The 26,255-nt window shown below is 34.9% G+C and overlaps 1 protein-coding gene across 1 annotated transcript in view; it reads right to left on the bottom strand.

Moving 5' to 3' along the window:
• Positions 1-26,255, bottom strand: part of ldd (lipid droplet defective) — a 137,744-nt gene that overhangs the window by 47,005 nt on the left and 64,484 nt on the right. The window contains exons 10-30 of the mRNA XM_068766793.1: positions 24,505-24,757; positions 23,563-23,745; positions 22,523-22,749; positions 21,571-21,784; positions 20,612-20,788; positions 18,896-19,125; positions 17,679-17,824; positions 16,096-16,226; positions 13,759-13,950; positions 12,801-13,006; positions 11,762-11,994; positions 10,328-10,458; positions 10,029-10,217; positions 8,545-9,260; positions 7,194-7,443; positions 5,995-6,177; positions 4,856-5,115; positions 3,528-3,696; positions 2,550-2,716; positions 1,640-1,892; positions 806-940 (exon numbers count right to left, since the gene is read on the bottom strand). Coding sequence (XP_068622894.1) covers positions 806-940; positions 1,640-1,892; positions 2,550-2,716; positions 3,528-3,696; positions 4,856-5,115; positions 5,995-6,177; positions 7,194-7,443; positions 8,545-9,260; positions 10,029-10,217; positions 10,328-10,458; positions 11,762-11,994; positions 12,801-13,006; positions 13,759-13,950; positions 16,096-16,226; positions 17,679-17,824; positions 18,896-19,125; positions 20,612-20,788; positions 21,571-21,784; positions 22,523-22,749; positions 23,563-23,745; positions 24,505-24,757 — 4,645 coding nt within the window. The remainder of the gene's footprint in view (positions 1-805; positions 941-1,639; positions 1,893-2,549; positions 2,717-3,527; positions 3,697-4,855; positions 5,116-5,994; positions 6,178-7,193; positions 7,444-8,544; positions 9,261-10,028; positions 10,218-10,327; positions 10,459-11,761; positions 11,995-12,800; positions 13,007-13,758; positions 13,951-16,095; positions 16,227-17,678; positions 17,825-18,895; positions 19,126-20,611; positions 20,789-21,570; positions 21,785-22,522; positions 22,750-23,562; positions 23,746-24,504; positions 24,758-26,255) is intronic.

Raw genomic sequence — 26,255 nt, 5'->3', positions numbered from 1 at the left:
CAGGAACGTATATTAAACATTTTTATAAATCAAACGATTAGTACAGAAATTTTGGAATAGAACTAACTTAAAAATTGATTACAGTAATATAAACTTTAATTACATATAAAGCCTCTTAATTTAAATATGCATTACTTTTTATCATTTCTTAATCATAAAGCAAGGCTTTACGTAAAAAAATCTGTGAGAATTGTACATATAAATTCTATTATTATTTCTTCGCTTTAAAGCTACATTTAGTAAATTTTCAGAAATAAAATAACGAACCATTAAGTAACTAGTTTATAACTTCAATATTATATTAATAGCAACCGTTGATGGTGACGTAATTACGTCACCATCAACGGCGCATCGAACAGGGGAATCCCACGTCAGAGCGCTATAGTTACGTTTGCCGATAGATGGCGCTCTACAATACTTCTCGCCTTGTGATTGGCTGACGGTTTTTATTGGTTGAACATTTTTTTCATAGTTTTAAGAATCAGTATAAATGTGGGTGAAGATTGTAAACCCTTAAATGCACGACTTTTATTCATAATTTTAAAAATATATCTTGTAGATAGGTACACTACAGAGGAAATTATTTTTATATATTTATAATATTATTATACTTATTTAATTTTTTTTTCAAAACCTTATGTTGCAGCTATACAACACTATGCATTTATTGCTACTTATACCGTTTAAGTGGTATGTTGTGATTTGCATCATTATGTATTTAAGGGTATACACACTTCTACTTCGGACTTCTTGTTGTCATTACCTCCAACATCTACCCTAGGAAGAATCACAGAAATTTACTTACGTCATCAACAATCAAAGTTGTGTTCAAGTTATTGACGATGTTGTCGACGATCTTGCTGCAGTCGCAGCATTCGCACAGGTCTTCCCAGGTGTATTCGTCTTCAAACACCAGATCCTCCGGCTGAAGCTCCTGTAACTGATTATTTCAGGGGTGTCTTAACCTATAGTACAGGGTGTGCAATGCACACGGGCGCCGCCGTCTCGGGGGGCCCAGCGGTGCTCCCTGAAACAGCTGAGAGCACCAGAGACAGCAACAGAGATATGCTACAGGCATAAAAACAATGAGTGTTATTCTGCCGTCATAAGAAGAAAGGCCGTAACTAATACCATACTGTAAGCTATACCTACTTATAAAATAGCTTGTTGGAATATGAAAAAGCTTTCTTGTTACGACGGCAAAGTTAATAGTTATAGCCGCAGGAAGGGAGTCAGGCCTAGGGGGCGCCAGGGTTTCATTGCACACGGGCGCTACACGAACTTGAGCCGTTCCTGAATTATTTATTGATATATATGTTAGATAAGGAGAGAGAAAGATTAGAAGGTAGTTAAATTCTTGATTACCATATCATATAAACAATACTGTAGGATTTTATAAATACACCCTTACTGTAAAGTTAAACATAATAGATAAGAAACCATAATACTTTTGAAATATCCTTTCGTCGTTTCGTATGGCGAGTGAGAACGCTAGTAGAGTGGGTGTATATGTGTACAGCGTATGGTGTGTGACATTTGTGTTTTGTCTTGAATGTCTTTGAGGATACATGACAATTGTTACAGATTTAATTAGAGTTCAAGTTAATTAAATCCATGTCTATAAAATTTTCTTACTTACAATACGTATATTCACTTCACTGTTTTCCAAGGCTTTTATTAGATTTTCTTTTGTTATAAGTTTCTTTAAGCTATCTGAAAAGTTATATCCTTTCTTCAAGTAATTCTTTAAAGGAACATTCACGTCGAGTCTGTGAGCGACAGCTGTTAGAAGGTCTGTTAGATATTGAACTTCTTTGATGCCTTCGATCTCTTGCAAGTGTGGTAGCTCTGCGCGTATTAGTTTGAATGTGTGCGCTAGAACTTTGGTGAATCTAAAAATTTATAACCATTTATAATAAATACTGTGGAAAGATAAAATGAGAAATAAAACAAATATACAGCTTATAAATGTTTTGTATGATATGCAGAAACTCATTTTAGTTTGGAGATAATAAAATAATAAATAAAATAAATGCACATGTGGCAAACAACGCGAATTACACCACTACCACCATTAAATCACTCGACACGTGTTTCACCCCTCCACGGGGAATCCTCAGGAGTAATATTACACCGATTAGTGCTAAACACTCAGTCTTTTGACTCTGTGTTTGGCACTGATGCGCATTTATCAGCGGGCTGTCGGGCGGTGCACTTTATTGCACGACTACTGCTACATAGCGGAAGTAGCTATATATTAGACTGTTTCGAGGACTTTAAAAAGCGTTGGCAAAATTGCGTTTTGTCGGATGGAGATCATTTTTACGGTTATGAAATTGATTTTGAAGTATAAATAAAGGATTTTCATTTCATAAAATAAATTCATCTTAACTAAGAAAGAGACTAATATATGGAGCTATATATTAGTCAATTTCTTAGTTAGGATTGACTTCCGCGAGGTAACGCCTGAATATATTACGAATTCATCTTAGTTTTTGATAACTGAATTATTTAAAAATAATCCTCTATTGTACATTAGTGAAACTTACAATGTGGCATTCCCAAATGCGTTCCTTGAAACGTTCTGTGCTAGACAGCGCGCCAGTTTAGTGACCGGCGCCGTCATATCTTCTAGAAGATGCTGTTTCGTTAGCTCCAGGAACTCGTTCATTGATTTGTTCAATTCGAACTTCGTGTAGTTACGTGTGGATATCAACTGGTAAAAATATATTAAAAATCAAAATTGGGTTATATAGGTTTATTCTATTAAATAAACACCAAATTATTTTTCGTGTTAAATGAATTTAGTTAGGTTATTTTTAAGAGTTTAAGTTACACATATTATTGCATAGAGATCAAAAATAAATGTACCTCTTAATATTTCTATTCATACGCGACACGTATTTCAAGAGAATTTACATAGTTGTTATGTGATATACTTATAGATGACTTACGTTGATTTATTTTCTAGTATCATGTAATGATAAAATATAAGCTTGTGTACAATAAAACTTGTAAACATGTAAATATGTAAACATATACATATGTAAACATGTAAATATGTAAACATATAAACGTATGTATTGTTAGTTAGTTATGTGATTATTTATTGGATGCTAATAGTAGTAAAACTAAAAAAAATATTTACAGAATTATTTTAATAAGGTTCTAATCGATCTACACATCGACTGATTTGAAAACTCCAAACTTCTAGTCATTATTCATATTTCATATTTCTTCAATAATACTCCAATAATAACAGTTTAATTTTAACTAATTAGTAAATCTATTGCATTCACTTAAATTATAGTCTTTGTATATATCTATCTATTTTCGTATCTATGTATTTTTGAAAAATAAGACATGCACTGAACGAATTCTTACTAGTCTATAAATTTATTTAAGAGAAAATACAAAAAGTATAGGATACAATTACAAATAACACGTGACACTGGGGTTGTGTGAGACTGAAAAAGAAGACGGAACAAGACCGACTTTAAATAAAGAAGTAAATTAATCTATCTCACCTCTTTAATCGCCATATCCCAGTGAAAGTCATGCTTTAGCGTAAAGTATACATCTAGCAGGTTCATTTCATGTAAATTACAAAGAAGATTATCGTATTCCTGCTTCTTGTAAAGCTGCAAGTTGATCTGTTTGAACCAGGTCGTGAATTGGGAACATAAGGTGCACTGGCTGAAACGACACACGCAGTATTAACCATATATTTGTTGCATCTGTTTTTACTGAAGATATAACAGGTAGCATGGCGTAGAATAGATGGTTGTTGTAGTTTTATGTTTCTGGAGTGAAGAACATGACCTATCAGTGGAAGAAGTCGTCCCAGAATGAAGACAGACGACAGATAGATCGTTGGAAGACTGTGGAAGTGTAATGTTTACAACAGGTCCTATTGGAAATCTATGGGAGAAGCCCAGCCGTGGACAGTGGTCTTACAGCTCGTTCGTCTTCGGATCTCTTTATTCTTGATCTAGTACAGATATCCTGAGTATTGGCATCTTCTTGACTGGTGATGAAGCTGTGTGATTTTATGGATATGAAATATATTAAGAAATTTTTGTTCAAAAATATATGCCGCATTCCTCGGATTGTTAGATATTTATTAAATCGTTGCCCCTACCGAATAAACTCTTATTATGATATTGCAGGCTTGTTCCGTTTCTGTCAAATTCAGCATTATTGACCTTATTATATATTAACAAGAAGGAGATTTTTATACCAGTTGATTCTACTATTAATGTTTTCCATGAAAAAAGCATTACGTTATAATTCGAGAACGAAATTTAAAATATGAAATTTTTTACGGAAAAAATGTTCGATAAGTTTCTAGTAATGGGTACTACAGTCTACTTTTGTACTTTTTAAAAAATATATTTATGTTAACATCTTGTTACAATAATCTAGCACAAATTAAGGTTACAAAATTGTAAAAAATCATTGTGGAGAAACAGAAGTTGGCAGAAATCATGTTACAAAAATTTCCTAAAAATAATAATAAACTAAAAATAATAAACATCGTAAAGGACATTATTCTCAAAAATATTCAAATTTAACTCCAGTAAAATCTATTTTCCGTAATAATTCAGATAATTTCCAGAATACATAAATAGAAATTAAATAACCCTTGTAGGCTAAATAGAATGAAATTATTAAATAATCATTTTTTTTTACTTCACCTGCAAAATTTGATCTTTGAATTTACGGGTTTATTCGGTGGAGGCGACGGAATATTAATTTATTTTGCCATAAACATGAAGACATTTAAACAAAAACTCGAGAAACTGTATTCCTTTACAATTTTTTAAATCGTCTGTTGATTTACAAAGCATCTTACCTGTTATTCAACAGTAAAGTTCCGGCATCTACTATATTCGCTAATAATCCAAAAGATACTTTAGTTAGTGTTTCTTTAGACAACAGTCCAATAGCTGATGATCTGAAACGTACTAATTTTTCTTTCGTCACCCATTCTGGCACACGAGGAGATCTTGGACTGGTTACTACTTTATCTATATCAGATTCGATTTTGGATACATCTGTATTTAGAATCTCATAGTCAACGTTTGGTGATATATTTAAACTATTGTCGTATATCTGAAAAAGTAAAATTTCAGTAAATTTCTGCTTAGGCTCTTTCCCGTCTAATATTTAGCCCATTGCTGGTATCTTTGCCTTATTTTACACATAACCGACTTTGTTTTTCAGCATATCGTCGTCATTTATGCCCATAAATGGACTACAAGGAATAGGACTACCCAAAGATATCTATGGAGGGATATACCATAAATGCCAGGCTTGGAAGGTGGGTTGGCGATCGCAGTGTGGTATTATGGTAAGCAGAGATCGCTCCTGTTTATCCTCTGGAAACTTGTTTATCAGCAGTGGTAATCAAATCAATCAAAATCAATCAATAGCACAATATATAGGTAGTATAGTATAGTAGTGGTATATAGGTAGTAGTAGATTTTAGGTCTATTGTAGAACGCTACATGTATCATTGCAAAAGAACATTCTTTCGCGCCGTCATTGTATAGAAACTAATGTATTCTTGCTTATTAAAATATTTTCGGAATTATTTAGAATCTGTACAAAATACCATACATTCTAGAAGGAGGACAGGTAAGGTAAAATTCGGAAACGACTTTATCACAACTACGTATCACAGTGGAACTTGGGCACTTCAAGTCTAGGTTCTAACTCAGGTCGATTCATCGCTTGCATTGTAGCTGCAGCTATTTGGAGTTTAAAAGCATAAGTCTTAACACCCGTTAACGAAGCCTCGCTTATGATAGAAGTAAGAGTTCTATAGACAGACATTCTTCTTCTGTTCAGCCAATGGACGGCTACTGCAAGGTATAGGTGTCTATCAAAGATCATCACCATGATCGTTCCTAGGCTGCCTGTATCCGTCGACTTCCCACGATCTTAACTATGTCGTCCACTTTGATGGTAAAAATTTCCAATGTTTCATACCTGTGACGCGAATCTCAAAGGCATCAGTTCCTTGAATAACTCCGTCATGTTCTCCATGCAGAACTGTTGCTTCAATATGGACAAAGCGCCTGTTTCGTCGGGTATGTATTCAGATAACGCCGTGTTTAGGGCGCAGAAACCTTCTTTGCTATTTGTATTGATGTCTCGTATCAAACGCACCCACTGAAATGTTTATTTGTTGCCAGTTACCTACATTACATATTTTTAAAAACAAAGTAAATCAATTTATTTCAAAGATAGAATGGAAACGATCTTAGGTGTTTTTCCTTAGCGCAAAGTGAAAATGGAAGGCTTAACTATAACTTTCTAAATTCTGGCCGTTATGAATTTACAAATGAAAGCAGTAATCATCGGGGTCTTAGTGACTATGGGACAAAAAAATTGGTTAAAATTGGCTACTGAAAAAAGAGTTTTTACTACAAGAAGTCTATTGTTATCTATTAGTTATCCCGAATAGAGACGCTTAGCCTAGGCAGATGTAGAAGGAGGCGGGGGAAGGAGAATGTTTTGAAGCGGACTACGAAAATTTGATCATGGAAGCAGTAAAAGCCGATCTAGTAACATCTTTAGGGAGATGGGAGGAGTGGAAGCGGCATGTACGCCACCTTCTAATTTTTACAGAATCGGAAGGTGGTGTCTCCGTAACCAAGGGTTGGGAGCAATCGGATGTATCATGGTCTCCGAGGCACTTAATCTGGGGTGCAAAGAACAGATGCGAGCGGAGTGCCCGTAAAGCTGGCATCGGTGATATTAATTTGGACGGAACAGGCGTACTTATGTCTACTCGAGCCAAACCTGTACGCTGGTGGGAGAGATCGCTATCTGGTCATTTTCGTGTTTATGCTCGACGCAGACCCTCTAGGTGCGGAACCCTGAAGTAAGGCTTCACGTATGCCCACTCATGTAACGCTTGCGATCCGTAACAAAGTTCTTTAGTTAAACAATTTTGAATACTGTATCTACGCCGCTAAGAATCAAAGAATCTTTTGAATCGTGGGAAGATATATATTCGTTTGTCATTGCGTTTCTGTAAAACATATACTGCTCATATGGTAAAGGAATAAAATCCAGTGATACTATTTTTATATGTAGATATATATAGAATGAGATATATAGAATGTGTAATACAATGTGAATATAAGAAATCAGTTTTGGATCAAATATTTTATTATACTTACATGTATGTGATCAAGATTGTTAATAATGTCTTCGAAAATTTCAAAGATTTTTTCGATTCCGTCAAAGAATGTTACAGCATATGGACCATTGTAGAGCTGTCTCAACTTCTGCCACCAATCGCCCTCCGAGAGGAAGGAGATTATAACTTCTTGATGCTGAAGGTTGTTTTGAAGGTACTTCAGATAAACTGGTACGCCTAGATCGTAGGCATATTTGATTGTTGATTTTAAATAATTGATTACTTCTTTTCTGTTGAAATAAGAAATTAATGTGTAAATGTTATATACTCGTATAGCTAGTTTTCTGTCAATTTATGCATCGTCCACCCTCTTTCAAAATCCATGGTTTCCGAAATGTCAAATAACTCCCACTGCAAGGCATAAGCCTACCCCAAAGATCGTCATGATGACCAGTTCTACGCACCCTGCATCCAGCGACTTCCTGCAACCTATATGTCTTTGGTCTACCTAGAAGAGGGCTTACTCACTCTGCGTCAACCAGCTCGTGGTCACCACTAAAAAACCTTGGGACCTCAACGGTCTTCGATAGCACGAGCGATGTACCTCGCCCGCTGCCATTTCAGACACGAGCAATTCTTCGAGCTACTACCGTTTGGGTTACTACACAATAATATTTACTAGTCCTCATTATTTGTCTCTGCATACTTTTTACTGTCAGTTGTCATGAGTCGTTACAACCAGATGACATGTTTAGAGTGATCACTTTAAACAGGGTGATTGGAAATAAATGTAATTTATAAAGAGGTAGCATAGCTGATTTATCCATAAATCTGGAATAGTCATAAAAACAAGAAAAAAAATTCGCATATAAACGCATCCTTAGTTCGGTATGATGAATCAATTAGATACTTTTTCAACGTTCTGATATTGGCTCTGTATTACGAAAACAGTATAGGTCATATTATTTGAAAGGAGCTCAGAAATTCTTTCGGTGTTCAATAACTTTGAAGCTGTAAAATCTATATTCAATTATTTATTTTATTGTAAGAAATTTTTAATAATTTTGCAATGATAAATTCCTTAAACTTATGCTTTGATGAAAAAAATTAAGGCCATCTTATAATCTAAAGTACAGTACCCGGCTCTAAATATTGCATATCGACCTTTGGAATGAGACAATCGGCTAATTTCGGCTTCGTAGAGCGTTATCTCTGTCGCACGAAATACAACGACTGACGAAACTTCACATAGGTAGTATTGGATGGAGATAGTAGTCTGCGAAGCCCAAATTAGCCGATTGTCTCTTTTCAAAGGTCGAAGTGCCTTATTTATCGCCGGATACTGTATTTATGCTAAGTAAGATCGGAGCAAGAATGCAATCTTTTCTTACCTTTCTTTCATAAACACAGAGATATCTTCAACGTTCCCTTCGTCGTACTTTTTAAGTACATTCACAAGATGAATTAAACTTAGACGTGCATTAACAAAATCATCTTCAAGATCGAGCGCTAGTTCGTTAAATATAAAATCATAATTCATTGAACATATTTGCAGTTTCACTTTATTATTTTCACTTAATATTTCCTTAGATGTATCGTGACAAGAGTTTTTGATTGCCATAATTAAATTGTGATCTCCTTTTCGCCACAAATCATTTGTAATCGCATCAAAAATGACTGCTATAGCTTCTGTAGGCTTTCTTTTGAATGTTCGTCTTAATGTTGATATATCATCTATTATCTTTTTGGCTTCTTCTTCTGGTACATTGTGTAGTTTATCATTTAAATTAACATTTTCTATGTTATTTAGTACTTTATTAATAATAGTTACTACTCTAGTTAAATATATTGTTGATAGTACTAATTTATAATTAGCTTCGTTAAATGCACGGAATGATGGATTTGTTTCGTTGATTTTATAATTAAGCATTATATCAATGGCCTTTGTTAGTTTACCTCTAATTGTATCTATGTTAAGGTTTTCTTGTATATTAGTTTTGTTTTTCGATAATTCGTTAATGAAACTAGATAGAGCGTTGCCTTTCACGAAAGCGTTTTCGAAAGTGCTGTTCAATTCATCGACCAGAGATGTGAAGAAGTAATATTGCTGAAAAATTTGATTTTTGATTATAATATCTCAGAAGTATAGCAGTAATTATATTATTAGTAATTATTATTATATTGTAAAAATAAAGCCAGTTATAACCTATTGTAATACGCAACCAATACTTGGCAAATAAGCAATATAGTCCGTGGATTGACTTTATACAGATGTATAGATATACTCTATCACTTAGTAACTAACTTCTTAATATATCTAAATTATAAATAAAAAAACACAGTGATATTTGACGCCATTTGTAAAAGTTAAGATACGTTCAAATTATGACATTACTTTCGTGCCACCTGTTATTTAAATATAATGTTTTATGAACAAAATTGTTGTGCCACGTGTGAAAAGCAGTCACAAGATCTGCCATTTCACAATACTTGTTGCATTAAAACTATGGTGGGACAAAGATAGAAACTTATTTAAATAACGGGAACAAAAAACTATAATAATGAGGTTATCTAAAATTGCTTAGATATGTAGCAACAACATCCGGCTGCATAGATATGGCGCGAAAAACCATATATATAACTTTCTCTATCCCACGCATCTTCCGACACTCTCGCACAAACGACACATGTGATTGGTCGTAAAATAGGGATTGTGATTGGTTGTATAAATAAAGTTAGTTCTATTATTGGTGTACATAGCTTTAGTGTTGAGCATAAACACAGGGTCTTGGCAACTATCAGGCTGTTATCTATACTCGAGTTTTATTTTCAACTCTAAGAGTAACGAATTGTACGAATCAATTAATATACTTACAGGTTTGGCGACGACATCTAAAATGGCATTGTCTCCACGCGGCAAAGATATCCAGTAGAGAAATGACGGGCAGACGTATGGCTGTGCTTTGGTGATGATATCTTTGTCTATAGAGCTGCCTGGAGCGGGCATCAGACTTTTCACAACTGCTTCGCAATCCCAGAAAGTGCTGAGCGCGGCCCGACGTATCTAGTAAACAAAAAAGAACACTTCATTTGGGAAAAGAAGAAAAGCAATAAGAAAACTACAGTGTACATTCAAGTCCAGAAATCCTATAGTTAGAAAGAAAAGAAACTTACTTGAGACATGAAGCCGTAGTCCCCGTACGAGTTGACAAGAACACCAATGAACTCTGGCAACTTGTCGTATAACATGTACAGGCCAGTTTTCTTCGTGAAGCCCAGCAGTTGGAGCAAATTGCTGTTCGGCTCTGAAATTATATTTATATACATACATCAGTAGTACTTCTTCTTTTCAGCCAATGAACGCTCTGAGCAACACATAGGCCACTCCAAAGAATTTTATGAGAGGATATAACATCGTTACTCCTCTCTGGCGGGTTCAAGATCGATAGCAGTGTGGTATTATGGTACCCAGAGGACGCTGCTGTACATCCTTTGGAATTTGTTTGTGAACAGTGACAATCCTGTATATAATATGAAGGTGTATTCCGGGAATAAAACCCGCCACCTACGATCGAACGTTTCTGTCTTCTGCAGCTGGGCTACCACTACCCGAAGAATCATACTTGTAGCATATATATATATAAAACTATCTCACAGTATGAATTTATATATATAGAATACGCATACATGTACAATAATATAATGTCGTTAAAATTATGTAAATTTTTATATCCCACTAAGATTTTACCTTAGAGACATTTTTTTAAACAGCCGTAATCAGCCGTAGCGCGTCTTCTGATGGGTATACCCCTCTATAACGATTTCCAAAGAGACCGGTTAGAAGCGATCTGCATCCAGTGGTTTCCAAAGAGTAGATGGACATTCGCTTTGCTTACTGGTCTATGGTCTCCATTAGGAAATCTTAAAATGGAAGCAGTCAACTATCCTGCGCTGTTTGGCCTGGTTACTGCCATTTCAACCCACCAATCCGTTTGATTTTTTTTGATATATTTTAGTTTATCGATGGATCTGTTAATTCCTAATTCGATTCCAAAGACAAATTCCGTTCATCCAATCATAAAGTTTGTTTACAGATTGTAAACTAGACAGTTAACTTTACAGTAAGAAACTACGTTTCTGTGCGGTATATATCTCTATAGCCCAAGTGAAGAAGATATCACTTTAGAGCTATCCTTTTCAACATTATCAAATTTTATCATGAATACATTAAGGTAGAATACAATAATGAAGAATACATTAAGGTAGAATACATAAAGGTGGAGTAAATTAAGGTAGAATGCATTAAGGTGGAGTACATTAAGGTAGAATACACTAAGGTAGAATATAATACATTAAGGTAGAATACATAAAGGTGAAGTACATTAAGGTAGAATACATAAAAGTGAAGTACATTAAGGTAGAATACATTAAGGTGGAGTACATTAAAGTAGAATACATTAAGGTAGAGTACATTAAAGTAGAATATAATACATTTAGGTAGAATACATAAAGGTGAAGTACATTAAGGTAGAATACATTAAGGTGGAGTACATTAAGGTAGAATGTATTAGGGTAGAATATTCGTCGTACTTATGTATAAATACTAACCATGAATCTCTGTGAAATAAGTCAACAAATCGTCTGCAACATTGCTCACAGTCAGAGACAGGAACTTGAATATGTTCAACCAGGTAGCGCGTCCTACTTCTCGGCAGCTATCTTCAAGGATCGGTCCGCTGTTGCAGTCTACGAAATTCCTCCATAGACTAATCAGAGGTACTCCTCCTTTTACCGGCATTTGAATCGAGTTGAGGACAGTGTCCATTTTTGAAAATAGATTCCTGTATGAGAAAATTTCGCCTTAAGTCCACACGAACTATATGCAAACATTAAAGTTTTGTAAAAGTTATACATGTTTTTACAATCCTTTTTAAGCTTCACCTTAACATTGTTAAAGACGATTCAAGGTTGAGTTTATTAAAAATAAATTCAATTTGAAATTAATTCTTTAATATTAGTGTAATATAGAAAACAATATATCGTGTTTTGTCGCTTGTACGTTGTAAGGGCTGTATCTTCGACTTATCACCGTCAATGCAAGGGCCTTTCCCCAAAGATCACCACGATGACAGATCTTACGCTGACCGCATCTAGCTATATGTCATAACTATGTTCTCGGTCCGATTAGTGGGAAGCCTGTGCGATAGCCTCCCACTAGGTGGACTGACGATATAAGTGGGCCCTCTTGATTACAATTAAACAGTAACATTTTATATGTTTCGAGCGCTAGTCCAAACTGAAGTACACTGTTGGAAAGAGCGTGTAGTTGTTTGGAATATTTATGTTTTGGTCCTTATGTGTTCTTTACTATGTCGTCAGTTCATCTGGAGGGGAGGGGAGGGGGGGGGGTTGGAATCCACATCGCGTTTACCGGCTCGTTATCCCTGGTCGAGAACCTTCTGGCCACAAAGGCTGTTGGTTGTACAAGTGATGTGACTAAACCACTGCCATTTTAGACGAGTAATTCTTCCAAATACCTTGGCACATTATCACAGGCATAACATCATAAATCGTAGAGACACCAATTATTATATTCAGACAATATTCCGTTTAGTCTACCCTATGAATAAATAAAAAAATAGTTCACCTTAGAACATCCACATTTTCAGTGGTGTTAAAAGACTTGATGGCATACCGCCATGACTTCATCAACGTTAGACGGTCCGTATGTTCATCTAAAGAATCTATCAGTATATCTTTGATCATGTACGAATCTTCTATGAATCTATCGAAGGCTGCAGAGAACCTTAGAAAGACATGTGATCCACTAGTAGTGTTGCCATCATTCTGCTTCTGAAAAAATAGGTGTTACGTAATTCATATGTGGAGAAGTATAATAAGAAAGGAGATAAAAGAACTATCGATGACCAGTATATCAGGAATAAGGTGTAAAAGTCTTTTGACTGACTCAAATTGAGGACATAAGAAATTATAAAATTATCTCGTTGGATAAAGGTCACTTCTATCATTCCTATTGGAGATAGGTGTAGGGGGGATATATCTGGATTTTGCCAGACTACTAGCAGTGAACGTCGATGATGAAGATAGAATTCCATCACGCCAGACATTGGATGTAATTATTCTGAATTTTCAAAACACTACAATTTTATGCCTTAGACAATTATTTAAAGCCTATCTAATAGGTATTTAGGGATATTTGAGAAGACAATTTGAAAAAAGAATATTATGAAATTAAAGTTAAAAGTATGTTCTATCATCTATGACTTTTTCTAAACCTTTCCTAAGCGGTCTTGTGTTAAGCGAAAGCCTTTAGGGATGTGTTTTGAACATTCAGAAATTTTGGTGCCTTTTACTATACCAGTGTTGTACTGCAGATTCCAAATTACGTGGCAATATTTCAGCTTGATTAACATATCAGCTGATAAAAGCCTACTTCGTGACATAAACCTTAGTCAATGATCTTCATAATAACCAGTATAGCGCTATCCGCATCTAGCTACTTCCGGCGACCTTCACTAGATCATAGGCTCAACTAGAAGGGGGTTTAATCACACAGTATACCACCTTTACATATTCCAACTTACCTGTTTATAAATATCCTTAGTTTTCAAATAAGAGTTCCAATTCTCCTGTTCAGTATGGGACATGCACATTAAACTTTCCAACGCACGTACAGCCTCCTTAGAAGAATGGGTGATTGTCAGTAAATCAGCGAGACTTGTGGTCGAACACGGCCAGGATTTGTTTGCGTTCATTATTTCTATTATCGGATCTATCTGAAAGGCAATAAAATTATTATATTTTAATTTTGATATCACATGTAGGACATTATTAAAGCTGTAAACAAACAAGGTATCAATGATTTAAAAAAGTATAATAATTAGTTGACTTCAACTTAGTTTTAACCCTTAATTAGGCGCATGGGGTCAGGGCCACTTGAAATTCCAAAAAGTATGGCTTACAGTCTTCAGAGCGTACTAACGCTCTTTCTAGCTTCCTCATTCCCCCCGGGGTACGCGAATTAGTCACATCCAGAACATTAACGCATGTGCATGCATCGCTGTCCTTTAGAGAGCTGACCCCATGCGCCCAGTTACGTTACATTTTTTGGCGAAGGCAAGTGTTTACTTTTGTTGTTTTTTTGTGTTTATATTAGTATATTGTTTATTATTTATCTTTGTATGTGTGTATTTTGATACGGTATGATTTCTTTATGTATTTTTGAGTTTTTTCTATGCTTTTTCTTTTTTTTTAATTGAAATGCCTAACGACAAACAAGTATTGCAATGGCTGGATGAAGTGCTTGATGAAGAGCAAGATGTTGCTGCTTCGGATTCGCAAGACGAAACTTTAAACGATGCTGTCATTGATAGTGCTCATAATTCAGAAAGCGAAATTGAGGAGTCTGAACATATCCAAGACATCGAAAGACGGAAGATAATTATTTTTTATTTCGACATACTCAGAGAAATGGCTCGAAAGTGAAATGGTGTAAAGTACAAAATATTATTTTACATTTACCTGGAGTATAAACATATCTGGCATTTGTCATACACAAAGCGAATATTGAGAAGACTTTGACAAATTCCAGACGGATTTTCTTGAAGAAAATAGCTGCGGTACTTGTGGAAGATCACCAAAAACATCGCATACAACTACGTGCTGTACCAGCGACAACAAAAAAACGGCTCCATGAAGTTTATAATGTGAACAAGGCGGTTTATCAATCGACAGCTAAGCGCGGGCGCTGTTCATCATGTCCTAGAAAGGACGACAAAAAAGTGCCAACAAAATGTTTCAAGTGTCGTAAATTTATTTGTCAGCAACACTCAAGGATTTACTGCGTCGGATGCAGAACAGAAGATTCTGCTGATGAGGCTGATTAAACTTTATTTCTTAAGTTGATCTCGGCTATGCCAAAAAAATTAGTTTAAAGAGAGGTTTACTGTTTCAGTTTTTTTTTAATATTTTTAATATCATAGTAAGTATTTGTTTCTTAAAGTTAAGTATATTAAAGAACTTTATTAATTACTATAGAAATCCATTAAATTTTATTCCTTTTTGATACTACTTTCCCAATGTTTTTTTGGGGTCATTTAAGACCCCATGCGCCTAATTGAGTGATTTTCTTAATGCGCCTAATTAAGGGTTAAGTAAGTTACGATTTAAGTAAATAGTTAAAGGGATTCAAACACTGTAACATACAAAGGCACGGACGATAATGTCTGTGAAATACAGATCAAAGAAGTAGTTCGTTGATTCAGATGTTTTTTTTTTATGACCCCCTCTATTGGGGGCCTCTTGTACCCCTATTTATGGTGGGACTGGACTTAATTTGCAATTTAATTTTTCACATGATTTTTTATTTTCTCTCTCTTCTTTCATATTTTACTTTCTCTTTCGGTCTATTATCTATCTTTCATGCTACAATTCTACTTTCTTACCCTTTTGCTCTGTTCATCTATCATTCTTTCCTCTTTTCTTTTTACATTTTTTCATTTTACATTTTTATTTTACATTTTTACTTATGTTCTATAATACCTTATATATCACATTTGAGTTTTATTTTATCACATTTCTTATTGTATATTTGGATTTTTATTTTTTTGTATAACGTTTTTAACTATTTTCTTGCAACAAGCGAGGAATTCTTTCCTAGTTTCTTTTTCGCCTATGATTCAGATGTTACTAAGGTTCCTAAAAGACATTTTTAGCATTCTATAGATTCACAGTACGAATGCCGGTGTCAAGACGTTGTTGAAAGATGGACAAAGCACGGCACTCGGAGCTGACGACCCATGTTCGCATTCACCTTCACCGGATGGATTTCTAACCAATCTACTATTTTAAATTATCCTAGTAATGTTGTTAAGGAAGTTATTCCAGAAATGAAATAATTTTAAATATACATCAGAACTTACCTCAGTATCGTCTTGGACTATTAGATCAACTGCATCATAGAACAACTGGGCAATGTTCGGAATAATTTTACTCAAGCTCTGCACAGTGCCGGCTGGCAGAGGTGAAGTGAATGTTTCGTTCTTTGTCAGTGCTAAAATAAATACATTTAAAAAACTTTAACGTGGTTGTGGAAAAATATATACCTAGTTCGCCATATTGGAATGGCGTCCATCTTGAATTTTAAATTTTGATATAATCATCGTGTTGTACTAGTGTAGCCCTTTCATTTGATACCCATATTGAGGGGGTTAAGGAAATGTAATGTAAATATGTAATCCGCCATTTTGTATCGGCGGCCATCTTAGATTTATAATGTTATTGATTTTATTACATTGTATTGTCATCTAAATTAAATGTGTGTACCAAATTTCAGATCAATCTGACAACGGGAAGGTGCTTAAATTTCAATTTCTAATTTTGATCCAATTAATTATTCAACATAAGGCTTATTGCGTCTTTTCTTTTTAGCCGGTGGATGCTCTATGTAAGGCATGGACCTCCGATCCTGCGCGCCAGCAAGTCACCGCGACCTTATGTCGCCGGTTCATCTACTAGAGGGCCTACCCTTGCCTCTACTAGAGAACCTTCCAGCCCCAACTGCCATCGGTTGCACGAGAAATGTATCTCCACTGTCACTTAAGACAAGCAATTCTTCGAGCTACGGATCCCCTCATTTCATTTATCTCATGTGCGTCTTTATTTGCTTCAAAATGAGTTCATCATGTGATCGGAAAATATATGCTAAAGATCACACAGACAACGGGTGTAAGGTAAGGTGAACCATGTTCTATGAATTTTTTTTACAGTACAGTAACTCTCAGGACTCAATTGAGGTACTATTTTTAAAGCGTGTATATTGAATAAAGAGATCTTTCCAAATCTGATGGTATTTTAAACGCGCATGTAATTATTTTTGATAGTTTCTTAGGTTCTATGGTCATATAGGTATATATAATCAAAATGTTATTTTTTTGCAAAATTCTTATAGAACATTGAACAGATTATGTTAGATAGATCTTTTTTCATCATCATTTCGACCGTAAGACGTCTACTACTGGATACATGCCTTACTTCTTCTTCTTTCTTTTTTTTTAGATGACAGGCGGCCACTGTATACCATAGACCTCCTCCAAATATATCCACGATGAACGGTTCTACGCTGCCCGCATGCAGCAACTCAACCTTAACTATCTCGTCTTAGGGGGAGAGGGAGGGGGGGGGCAAGCTCATTGTCACCACTCGAGATCCTCGCCAAGGCTGAAAGACTCAAGAGGTCTAACTATACATATCTAATAGGTAATGGCCAGTATCCAGCATTTTAGACGGTCTGAACAAGCTCTTTCTGGTCTGTGGTGTTTAATCCAGGACCTTCACTTCCCACGGCTGTCTATATAGATCTTTATACGCGCTATGAGGTCTAACTAATACTAATACATTTTGTTTCAACCATAGGATTGTTCTTAATTTAAATTGTTAAATTCATTTGTGAGTAAATAGTGATTTTGTTTCTTAAAGTACTTTCATTGTTTTTGATATCGATTACCTGAAATTAACTTGGTGACGTCATCAATCAGTAATAATGGACCCGTGATCAGATCGAAATTGTATTTAATTTGTAGCCAGACATCACTCCTCACGTTAAAGATCTCCCGGTCCACGAGATCCAGAATCTGCAACGCTAATTTCATACTGGAACCAAAAAAAATTGTTTTGAATCAGTTTTATCAACATATAAGCGAATAGACGCCCACTGCAAGGTAAAAGCCTCCAACAAAGATCGCTGTGACTGGTCTTGTGCTGCCATCCAACGATTTCTCGCAACATTAACTATTTTATATTGTCGGTGTATCTAGTTAGGGGCGGTGTAATCTATAGTGCAGGGTGTGTAATATACACGGGCGCCGCGGTAATCCCTGAGACAGCTAAGAGCATTGTCTTGGACCATCATGGCCGTAACTAATACCATACTATAAGCTATACGTAATTATAAAATAGCTTGTTGGAATATGAAAAAACTTTTTTGTTACGACGGCAAAGTTGGAAGTTATAGCCGCGGGGGGGGGGGGGGGTAGGCCTAGGGGGCGCCAGGGTTTCATTGCACACGGGTGCTACACGAGCTAGAGCCGCCCCTGGGACCTTTGCCGCGTCAACCGGCTCCTGGTCGCCATGTATATATTTAAATCTTGAGCAAAGCCTTTTCGACTATATAATTTTGTTATGGTATTATTAAAGAATATAGACGAGGAAATAAATAAAGTAACCATGGGTGTAAGGAATTTGATCGATTATCATTGATTTTTTTTTGTGTTAATTGATTTGTAGCATTCATGTTTCTTATATCTGGCCACTATGGTTAAAATACTTTCACTTAAAAATATTCTTGGGCGTTTTAAATGCAAATCTGCATTTGGCTGTGTTGTTTGAAGTTGAAAAATGGTCTCAGATCATATCGGGGTCACCAATATATATATATATAATAGCAATATAATAGCAGGTTGGCTAGTAAGATGATAGCGAGGAGTGATCGATGTAGGTGTATTCACATATGTACAGAGTATTTACAATGTACACGAACTAACGCAACGGCAGTGACCACGTCACTGATGGGGTCCGAATTCAATTCGGCGTTCGAATTTTGAATTAACGCGCGAGAATGATTTGACATGTATTGTTGTCGTAGTTGCCAATAATACGGAGTGTGGACCACAAATTTTTTACTATGCGTTGTATGGATCAAAGGTACAAAATTATTATCATTACCTCATACGAATGTTTCTGCTCCAATTTTTAGAATTAAACCAAAACGATTTCACTTCTTTAATTGTTGCTGAGACTTCATCTCTGGTCTTGTTGTCCATGCCGTATGTTTTATATTCTAGAAAGTACGGATACAATTCGGCTACTTTCGCGTGTAGATTCTTTAAATCAGTTATTAGTTTAGTCCACTGAATGCCCACCATTTGTTGACTTCCAGATGTGATGTTTTCAACCTAGAAAAATCAATAGATGGATTATATTGAGGTATTAACGAAACTGCCCACAATTTAAGCAAAGAGAGAACCACTGATTTGTTGGTAAAATTCGCAATTTGACTTACTTCCAATCGCCCGTAGTACCACAGGACAGCATTGATAAACGTTGGTACAACGGGCCATTAATACATCGTGCGACTTTGGGTAGTCTTTAACGACAAAGTCGAATTCAACGTCAAAGTCAAAATCAACGTCAAAGGTAAAGTCAATGTCAACGTCAAGGACAAAGTCAACATCAACGTCAAAGTCAACGTCAAAATTGAAGTTGAAGACAACATCAAGGTCAGAGTCAAAGTCAACGTCAAAGTCAAAACAGCTTTAGTACCTGAGATCATTACAATTATTTATAATCGTCAGGTTATTTACGTTTAAGTTGGTTAAAGCGCCATCTATCGGAAACAAAAACTACTCAGTGGTGTTTGTAATTTTTTTGGATGAATTTATTTACAATTTTCTCTTTAAAGTTAGAACAATTCATTTCCAAACAACCTTACGGAGAATATATTGTGAAATAGAGTCATATGTTTCTTGGCTGAGCCTGTGCTAAATAAATTTTTGGAATTTACAAGGACATAAATTTACCGCGTCGTTTGATGGTTTATTATAAAGTGGTATACATACGAATGAATGAGACACTATAGAGCCTAAAAGCGTGTATAGCAAGCTTTATTTTTATTACCACGCTTACTTTGACAGAGGCATAAAAATAAATTTGTACTCGTATCATGATGTTCCCAAGGGTGTATAAATATAACTTTGGTATATAACTTTGTCAGTACAATAATTTCATAAAAGAAAAGCGTACCGAACGTGATACGGTGTATTTTACACGAGAACTTTTCATTTAATTTATGATATATATTTTTGTAACTTCACGTGTAGGCGACCTAAACAGTTGGTCCAGTGGTAGTATAAGTGTTAGGTAAACAGGTTAAAGCAAAGCCTTATAGTTCTAGAGAAGAGACCGGACAGTCACAGGGACAAGGTGAATACAACCTATTTAAGATTTGCAGTGATTACTTTATCGACCTTATAGGCTTTAGCAACGTATGTACATATATATAAATGAATATAATGCTTCCTATATTCTATAACTCACGTATATGTGTATATATGTAAAGAAACTAGTTTTTTTAAAAATAATTCCATTTTGTATGGCGCCGTATTTATTTAATGTCGGTAAAGCAGTAGCTGTTTAACCTTGACACTTCATAGATGGCGCTGTTAATAATGTTGTTAGGATGGCGTCTATTGCGGTCGCCGGTCGGTAAAGCAGTTGGTATTTGTGCAGAATAAACTTTTAAAAGGAATCCAAAATTTAAATAATGACTTTAAATGTCGTTTCTCTGTCTTTAGAACAACACATTATTGTTCATTTGAAACATATACCTACGTAGTCGAGAAAAATTGTCATATATATATATATATTTTATATGATACTCACAGCTTTGCCTAAATGGGAGTCACGTGTTAATATCTTCTCGAATATTCCAGTGATGCCACAAAGATTTTTAACAACAACCTCTTTGTCAACGTTTGAGGGAAATTTTAAATACATCGATGCATTGTCGACACCGGTACAAAAGGCGTCTTCACTGAAGGTTGAAAGTAATTTGTATGTCTGAAATCAAAGTGTATATTTAGTTCTGAAACGAAATATAATGAATATACAATTCAATAAATAGAAAGAAATAGTAATGGAAATAAAAATTGAGCATATTAACCTAGTAAGATAAAATAATATGAATAATGAAGATGAATAAAATATCGTCTACTGAAATTTGCTGATTTACTAGCTAGAAATTAATATTACTAGAAAGCAGTAGCGCCCCACACACCAGTAGGTCGAGGGTTGGATTCCCAAGCGACTTAAATATTAGTAAAACTCTGTGCATTTATTATATAGTCCCACAGCTCACACGCAAGTTTCCAGAGGATAAGCAGCACCATACCATATACTGCGATCGCCAACCCACCTGCCAAATGGCGATAATGGTATGTACTATATGTAGTATCGTTTCTCTTTTGGAAGAGATAGAGAGTCACCCCACTCTCTTGCGATATTGTTACAAAGTAATAAATGTGACGAGGGATGGAAGTCGATGCGTGAATATAATGTAAATGAATACCATGAGAACGATAAAAAATTTGAAGGATGAAAGAGAAAAGAAAGAGAGAAATTGTAAGTTATGAGAGAGAGAGAGGGTGAAAATAGAAAGCTTTATAGCTCTGTACCTAAAACAAGATGGCGGAAAAAGAGGCTTTCAATAACGGCGGTGATTAAAAATGGTATATCCGCCCATAGATATTTTTGGGAGAGGCTTATGGTTATGGGCGGTTATAGGCTGAAACTGTGGCGATTTAAACTAGACCTTCATTCGAATCTCCAATTGCAAATATTACCTTATCTTCATCGAGGGCGGTAGCCAATATGGTTCTTAGCATATCCGGGTACGCTTTCATCGCTTCCTTCGCTACATCACGAGGCGTTTCATCCATCTCTTCGTTTAATGCTGCGATTATAGTTGTTGCTTCGATAAAAAACGGCGCGATTTTGAATTCCAAAATGGGATTTTGTTTCACCACAGCTTTTGTTAATACTCCGTGAATTGTTACTCTGAAAAATGCAAAAAAAGAAATAAATTATTACAACCTTTTAAGTAATATGAGCCTAATAATTTTTTTAAATATCAGTGTAAAAATAAGCAATTAAATAAATAAGTAAATAAAATAATACATATAAAGATGTTAACCTAGAATAAATCAGAAATGTGATATAGAATAAAAACGAAGAAATTGTAATAAATAAGGTATAAGGAGGATAAATTTAGAGACGGAAGTACAAATCTAAACTAAGATAATTTTTATGTTAATTAGAGAAATCTAAATGAATCTTAAAATACTAGTATCGCCATATTACTAGTAAAAAAATGTTGTTATAAATATTATTTAATTTATTGTAGCAGTCTTTATGTAGTGTTGAAGGTAAAGATTAATTTAGTAGAAAAATGTTAAACTTTGCATGCGTTCAACACTGAGAAGACACATGAATCTTTAAAATTAACTATTGCTAATATGTGAAATCAACACGTTCAAGTTACAGAAGTAACAAGTAACTTATTGTCTTTTTATTATTAAACACGAAATGTATTCATTGCGATATATTAATTTAAATACATGTCCTCATTGTAATAATGTTTATAAACATTATTTTATACATCAAAGTGGATAATGGCACATGTGGATCTTTGTATAATGTATCAATATAAATATCGTAATAAAACAATAGAGATAGTTCTTAGACATGTTAAACTATCTTTATATAAAATGTAATATTTTTACTAAAATTTCTTACAACATCTGATTCCCGGCGTGTTTCTTGTTGCGAACTATTTTCATAATATCTGTATTGTCGTTGAAAATATTATTCCAATTTACAGTTGCTGGTATCATGTCGTCGATGTCCTGGATATAGCGAGTAAAATTTTGCAGGACCTTGAAGTCGTGGTCCAATGTGTACAGCTGGGAGGAAGTATCCTTGCCTAGAGTCTCTTGAATGAATAAAGATGCCATTGTATTTATCTGGAAATATAATTGTTTGGATTATTATGAAGCTGAGTATCCAACCTCACATCGGTGGGTTTGTGAAACGGGCATGGATCAGACCGTGGTCCATCTGGTAGCCCACCTGGTAGCCCACTGTCCCGCATTCGGAGGACTCCGAATGCTGGCTAAGCACGAAAATCTGCGAGGATACTATAGCCTCGCTAATAAATGACAAAGAAAAGAGTCGAACATTTCTTCAATTTTGCAGGAAAATCTCGGCAAAAGTAATAAATAGTAACAAAAGATAAAATGTAAAAATAGCAAATAAGGTAGAATAAAAAGAAAAGTAAATAGAACGAAATGTGTAAAAAATTAAAAAGATAAAGTAACATAAAATTGAGGAACGAGATGAGGAATGTAAGGATCAAAAAGGGAAAGGTAGAAGAAATGTAGAAAGAAAGGAAAAATACGAAAGACCATAAGATGAATGAATGAAGAGCGCGGAAATAAAAGTATTATATGACAAACTTATTAATTCGCATTGTTTGCCGCACGCGCATTTATCAGCGGGCTGGCGGGCTGCACTTTATTGCACGACTACTGCTACATAGCGGGAGTAGCTAGATATTAGTCCTTTTCCTACTTAAGATGGACTTCCGCAAAGTAACGCCTGAATCTATTAGATACCGTAGAAGAAGTGAATACGAAAGAAGATATTTAGAAAGAAAATCACTCTGAAGATGGTACTGTAAGTATGATATTTAAAAACATATCTTCTTTTTAAATTTCAACATTATGTTTGAAAATATAAACTGTTTCAGATTCAATTTATTATTCAAATGTACTAACATTGTTCCTGACTTCGTATATTCCAAAGCTATGAACTAAATCTGTAAGGTAATCCTTCCAAGCGTTGGTGCAAAGTTGGCTTCTCAGGGCAGCTGTTTCTTTGGTGTCCATATCGAAAAACTTTTGCAACTTTTTTTCATCGCAGAACATCTCTCCGGGAGAATCTAGTTTCGACGTAAGAATCTAAAATTTCATAAATTTACGTCAGATTAGTTTTTTTTTTTAAATTACTTGTTTCCCTTATGTGGATATTCAGGAATATGGCATATACAAACAAACAATAACTACTATTAAATTATATTTAAGTTAAGAACTAGGTTACAGATCTCAATTAAGCTGTGATATGTAATGCTTAAAAAAGTTAAAATTTTCTTAATTACACCAGCCATATATCATATATTAAAGTATAATATACATATCACAGCTTGCTTTCCTTTGTTCATGATATATTAATATAATTTGATTCTAAAAGGGTAAATTATAATTTGAATACTACATATACATTCTGTATTGATCAATTTAAAATAAGATGTTCTAAATATGAAAAATATATTAATCAAGTCTGGCTGTTTTATAGATAATACTGTTCTAAATTTAAAATGTTAAATTTCATTCATTCTAAATATTTAGCTGGCGTCACACCGACGAGTTTAACAATTTCTTCAAGGAGGTCGGTACAGTTTATTATTTCAATAAAACTACATATTTGGTTGTATAAGCAGAGATCATAGAACGATACAAATAGCTTACAATAAAACATTATTTTTTTACCGTTTTTATTTTACGCAACAACCAAACTTCTAGTATCTCTTGTATCTGTCTATACTCCAATTAGTCTGTGTATGTTTGAACCGTTTAATTCTGCATTTATTTCCATTTTTAAAATATCATTGATATTGATACAATGTGTTTGATTAAAACAACAAAAATTGCAACCATTACCTGAGCTCTTTCAGGATCAGCCAAAGCATCTAATCCATTTTCAAATATACGTAAAGGGAGAGCCTTTATCGCTTTCACACCTTCAGGGTGCCTAAGAGACACGTTATAAACCAGCTCCTCCAGGTTGACATTGATGTAAATTACCCTCTCTGCTCCCTCTATCAGTTTTGTAATCAAAGTAGAATAGAAGAGAACGTCATGTTTAGTTTTTTCCGGAAGCCATTTGTATACGAAGTTTGTGATTTGTGATATTCTGGAATGACAATTTAAATTTAAATAAAGAAAATAACTTGGAGATTCGATGCGAAGTTATATAAGAACATGGTTCGACAAATTACTCTCGAATAATGAACACGAGCCGGTAAACGTGGCATACGTCGGTCTTTAGGTGGACTGATGAACAATAGTTAAGATCGTGGGAATTCTTCGGATACTCGCAGCATGGGATCGGTAAGAAAAGGACCAATATTTATATACTTCCGCACATGCAGTGGTACACAGAGTGTTTGTTTTGAGTCACTGTGTTTAGCACTAATCGGTGTAATATAACTCCTGAAGATGCCCCGTGGAGGGGTGAAACACGTGTTGAGTGATTTAACGGTGGCAGTTGTGTAATTCACAAACACAGAGTGAGCTCACTCAGCCGCATACGAATTTAACAGCGGGCTGGCGGGCGGTGCACTTTGTTGCACGACTACCACTGCATGTGCGGAAGTGGCTAAATATTGGTCCTTTTCTTCTTCTTCTGCAAAATAACGCCTAATTTCATTAAATATGAAATCGGTAGTTTATGCATTGAGAAAGTCTATGCCTTGTAAATGTATCGGTTGTAAGACATTGATGATATAAGAGTATCGAATAAGCATTTGTAATATTGTAGTTTTTATAAATAAAACACAAATTACTTTTTTATATCATCTTAAGTTCTTTTACCAATGAATGTTGTGGACTGATAGTTGAACATTTATAACGATTTTATGGTTTATATCCTTTATGGAATTTATGTCACAAGGATTCTCGGATATTTTCGTGTCCTGGTTGGAACTGGTCTGACTTAGGACCCTTGTATCCAAAACCCGCGATATCTATCTTTACGATCACAATCTGTTTCTTTAGGTTGTCTGCTGAACTTCGATCAGTGTAACTAATCAATTTAAAAATTGACAAGATCTCAATATTATGTTCTAATATTACGACAATTAAGGTAAATATCAGATTATTCTAAAGTTTTTACTTATACATATAATGATTCTGTGTTCTTAACACGTTGAGTGCTGCGTCAGTCACCTATAATTGACACCGAGCTTTCTATTCAGGTCGCGTCAGTCACCGGTGACTGACAGTTGTTATATAAAATTTATCCAACGATTAAGTCCACCTATTTTGCGAGATTTTATTAACAATGTAATTGAACATGTTATGTGAAAAGTTTTCTTAAAATAAGGTAAATTTAAAAATTGTTGTCAAACTCAAAGTGTTATAACCAACCATTGAGTGAATTCTTTATTTTAGTATTAAGCTTGGCATTGCTGTACCACGATATCATACTGCCCGGTTTTATACAGAAGGTGTTATAAAACCGCGAGGCACTCAGAACAGAAAGTTGAAGACGTTTAGTCTAATTTTAGTATCTTATATCTACGGAACTTTGGGATCATAAGCACGGTCCGATACTTTTTTTATTCACCGGATAGAGATATCTGGGTCTACGTTGTTTTCCAACTGAGTCTAAAGGACCTCAACGAGAGAAA

Source organism: Battus philenor, unplaced genomic scaffold (assembly GCF_028537555.1).
Source record: "Battus philenor isolate CCGP_79_NKW_IND1 unplaced genomic scaffold, ilBatPhil1.0.hap1 SCAF_22, whole genome shotgun sequence".
Classification (NCBI taxonomy): Eukaryota; Metazoa; Arthropoda; class Insecta; order Lepidoptera; family Papilionidae; genus Battus; species Battus philenor.
The sequence above is the reverse complement of the archived record's forward strand: the minus strand, read 5'-3'. Positions and strand labels throughout refer to the sequence as shown.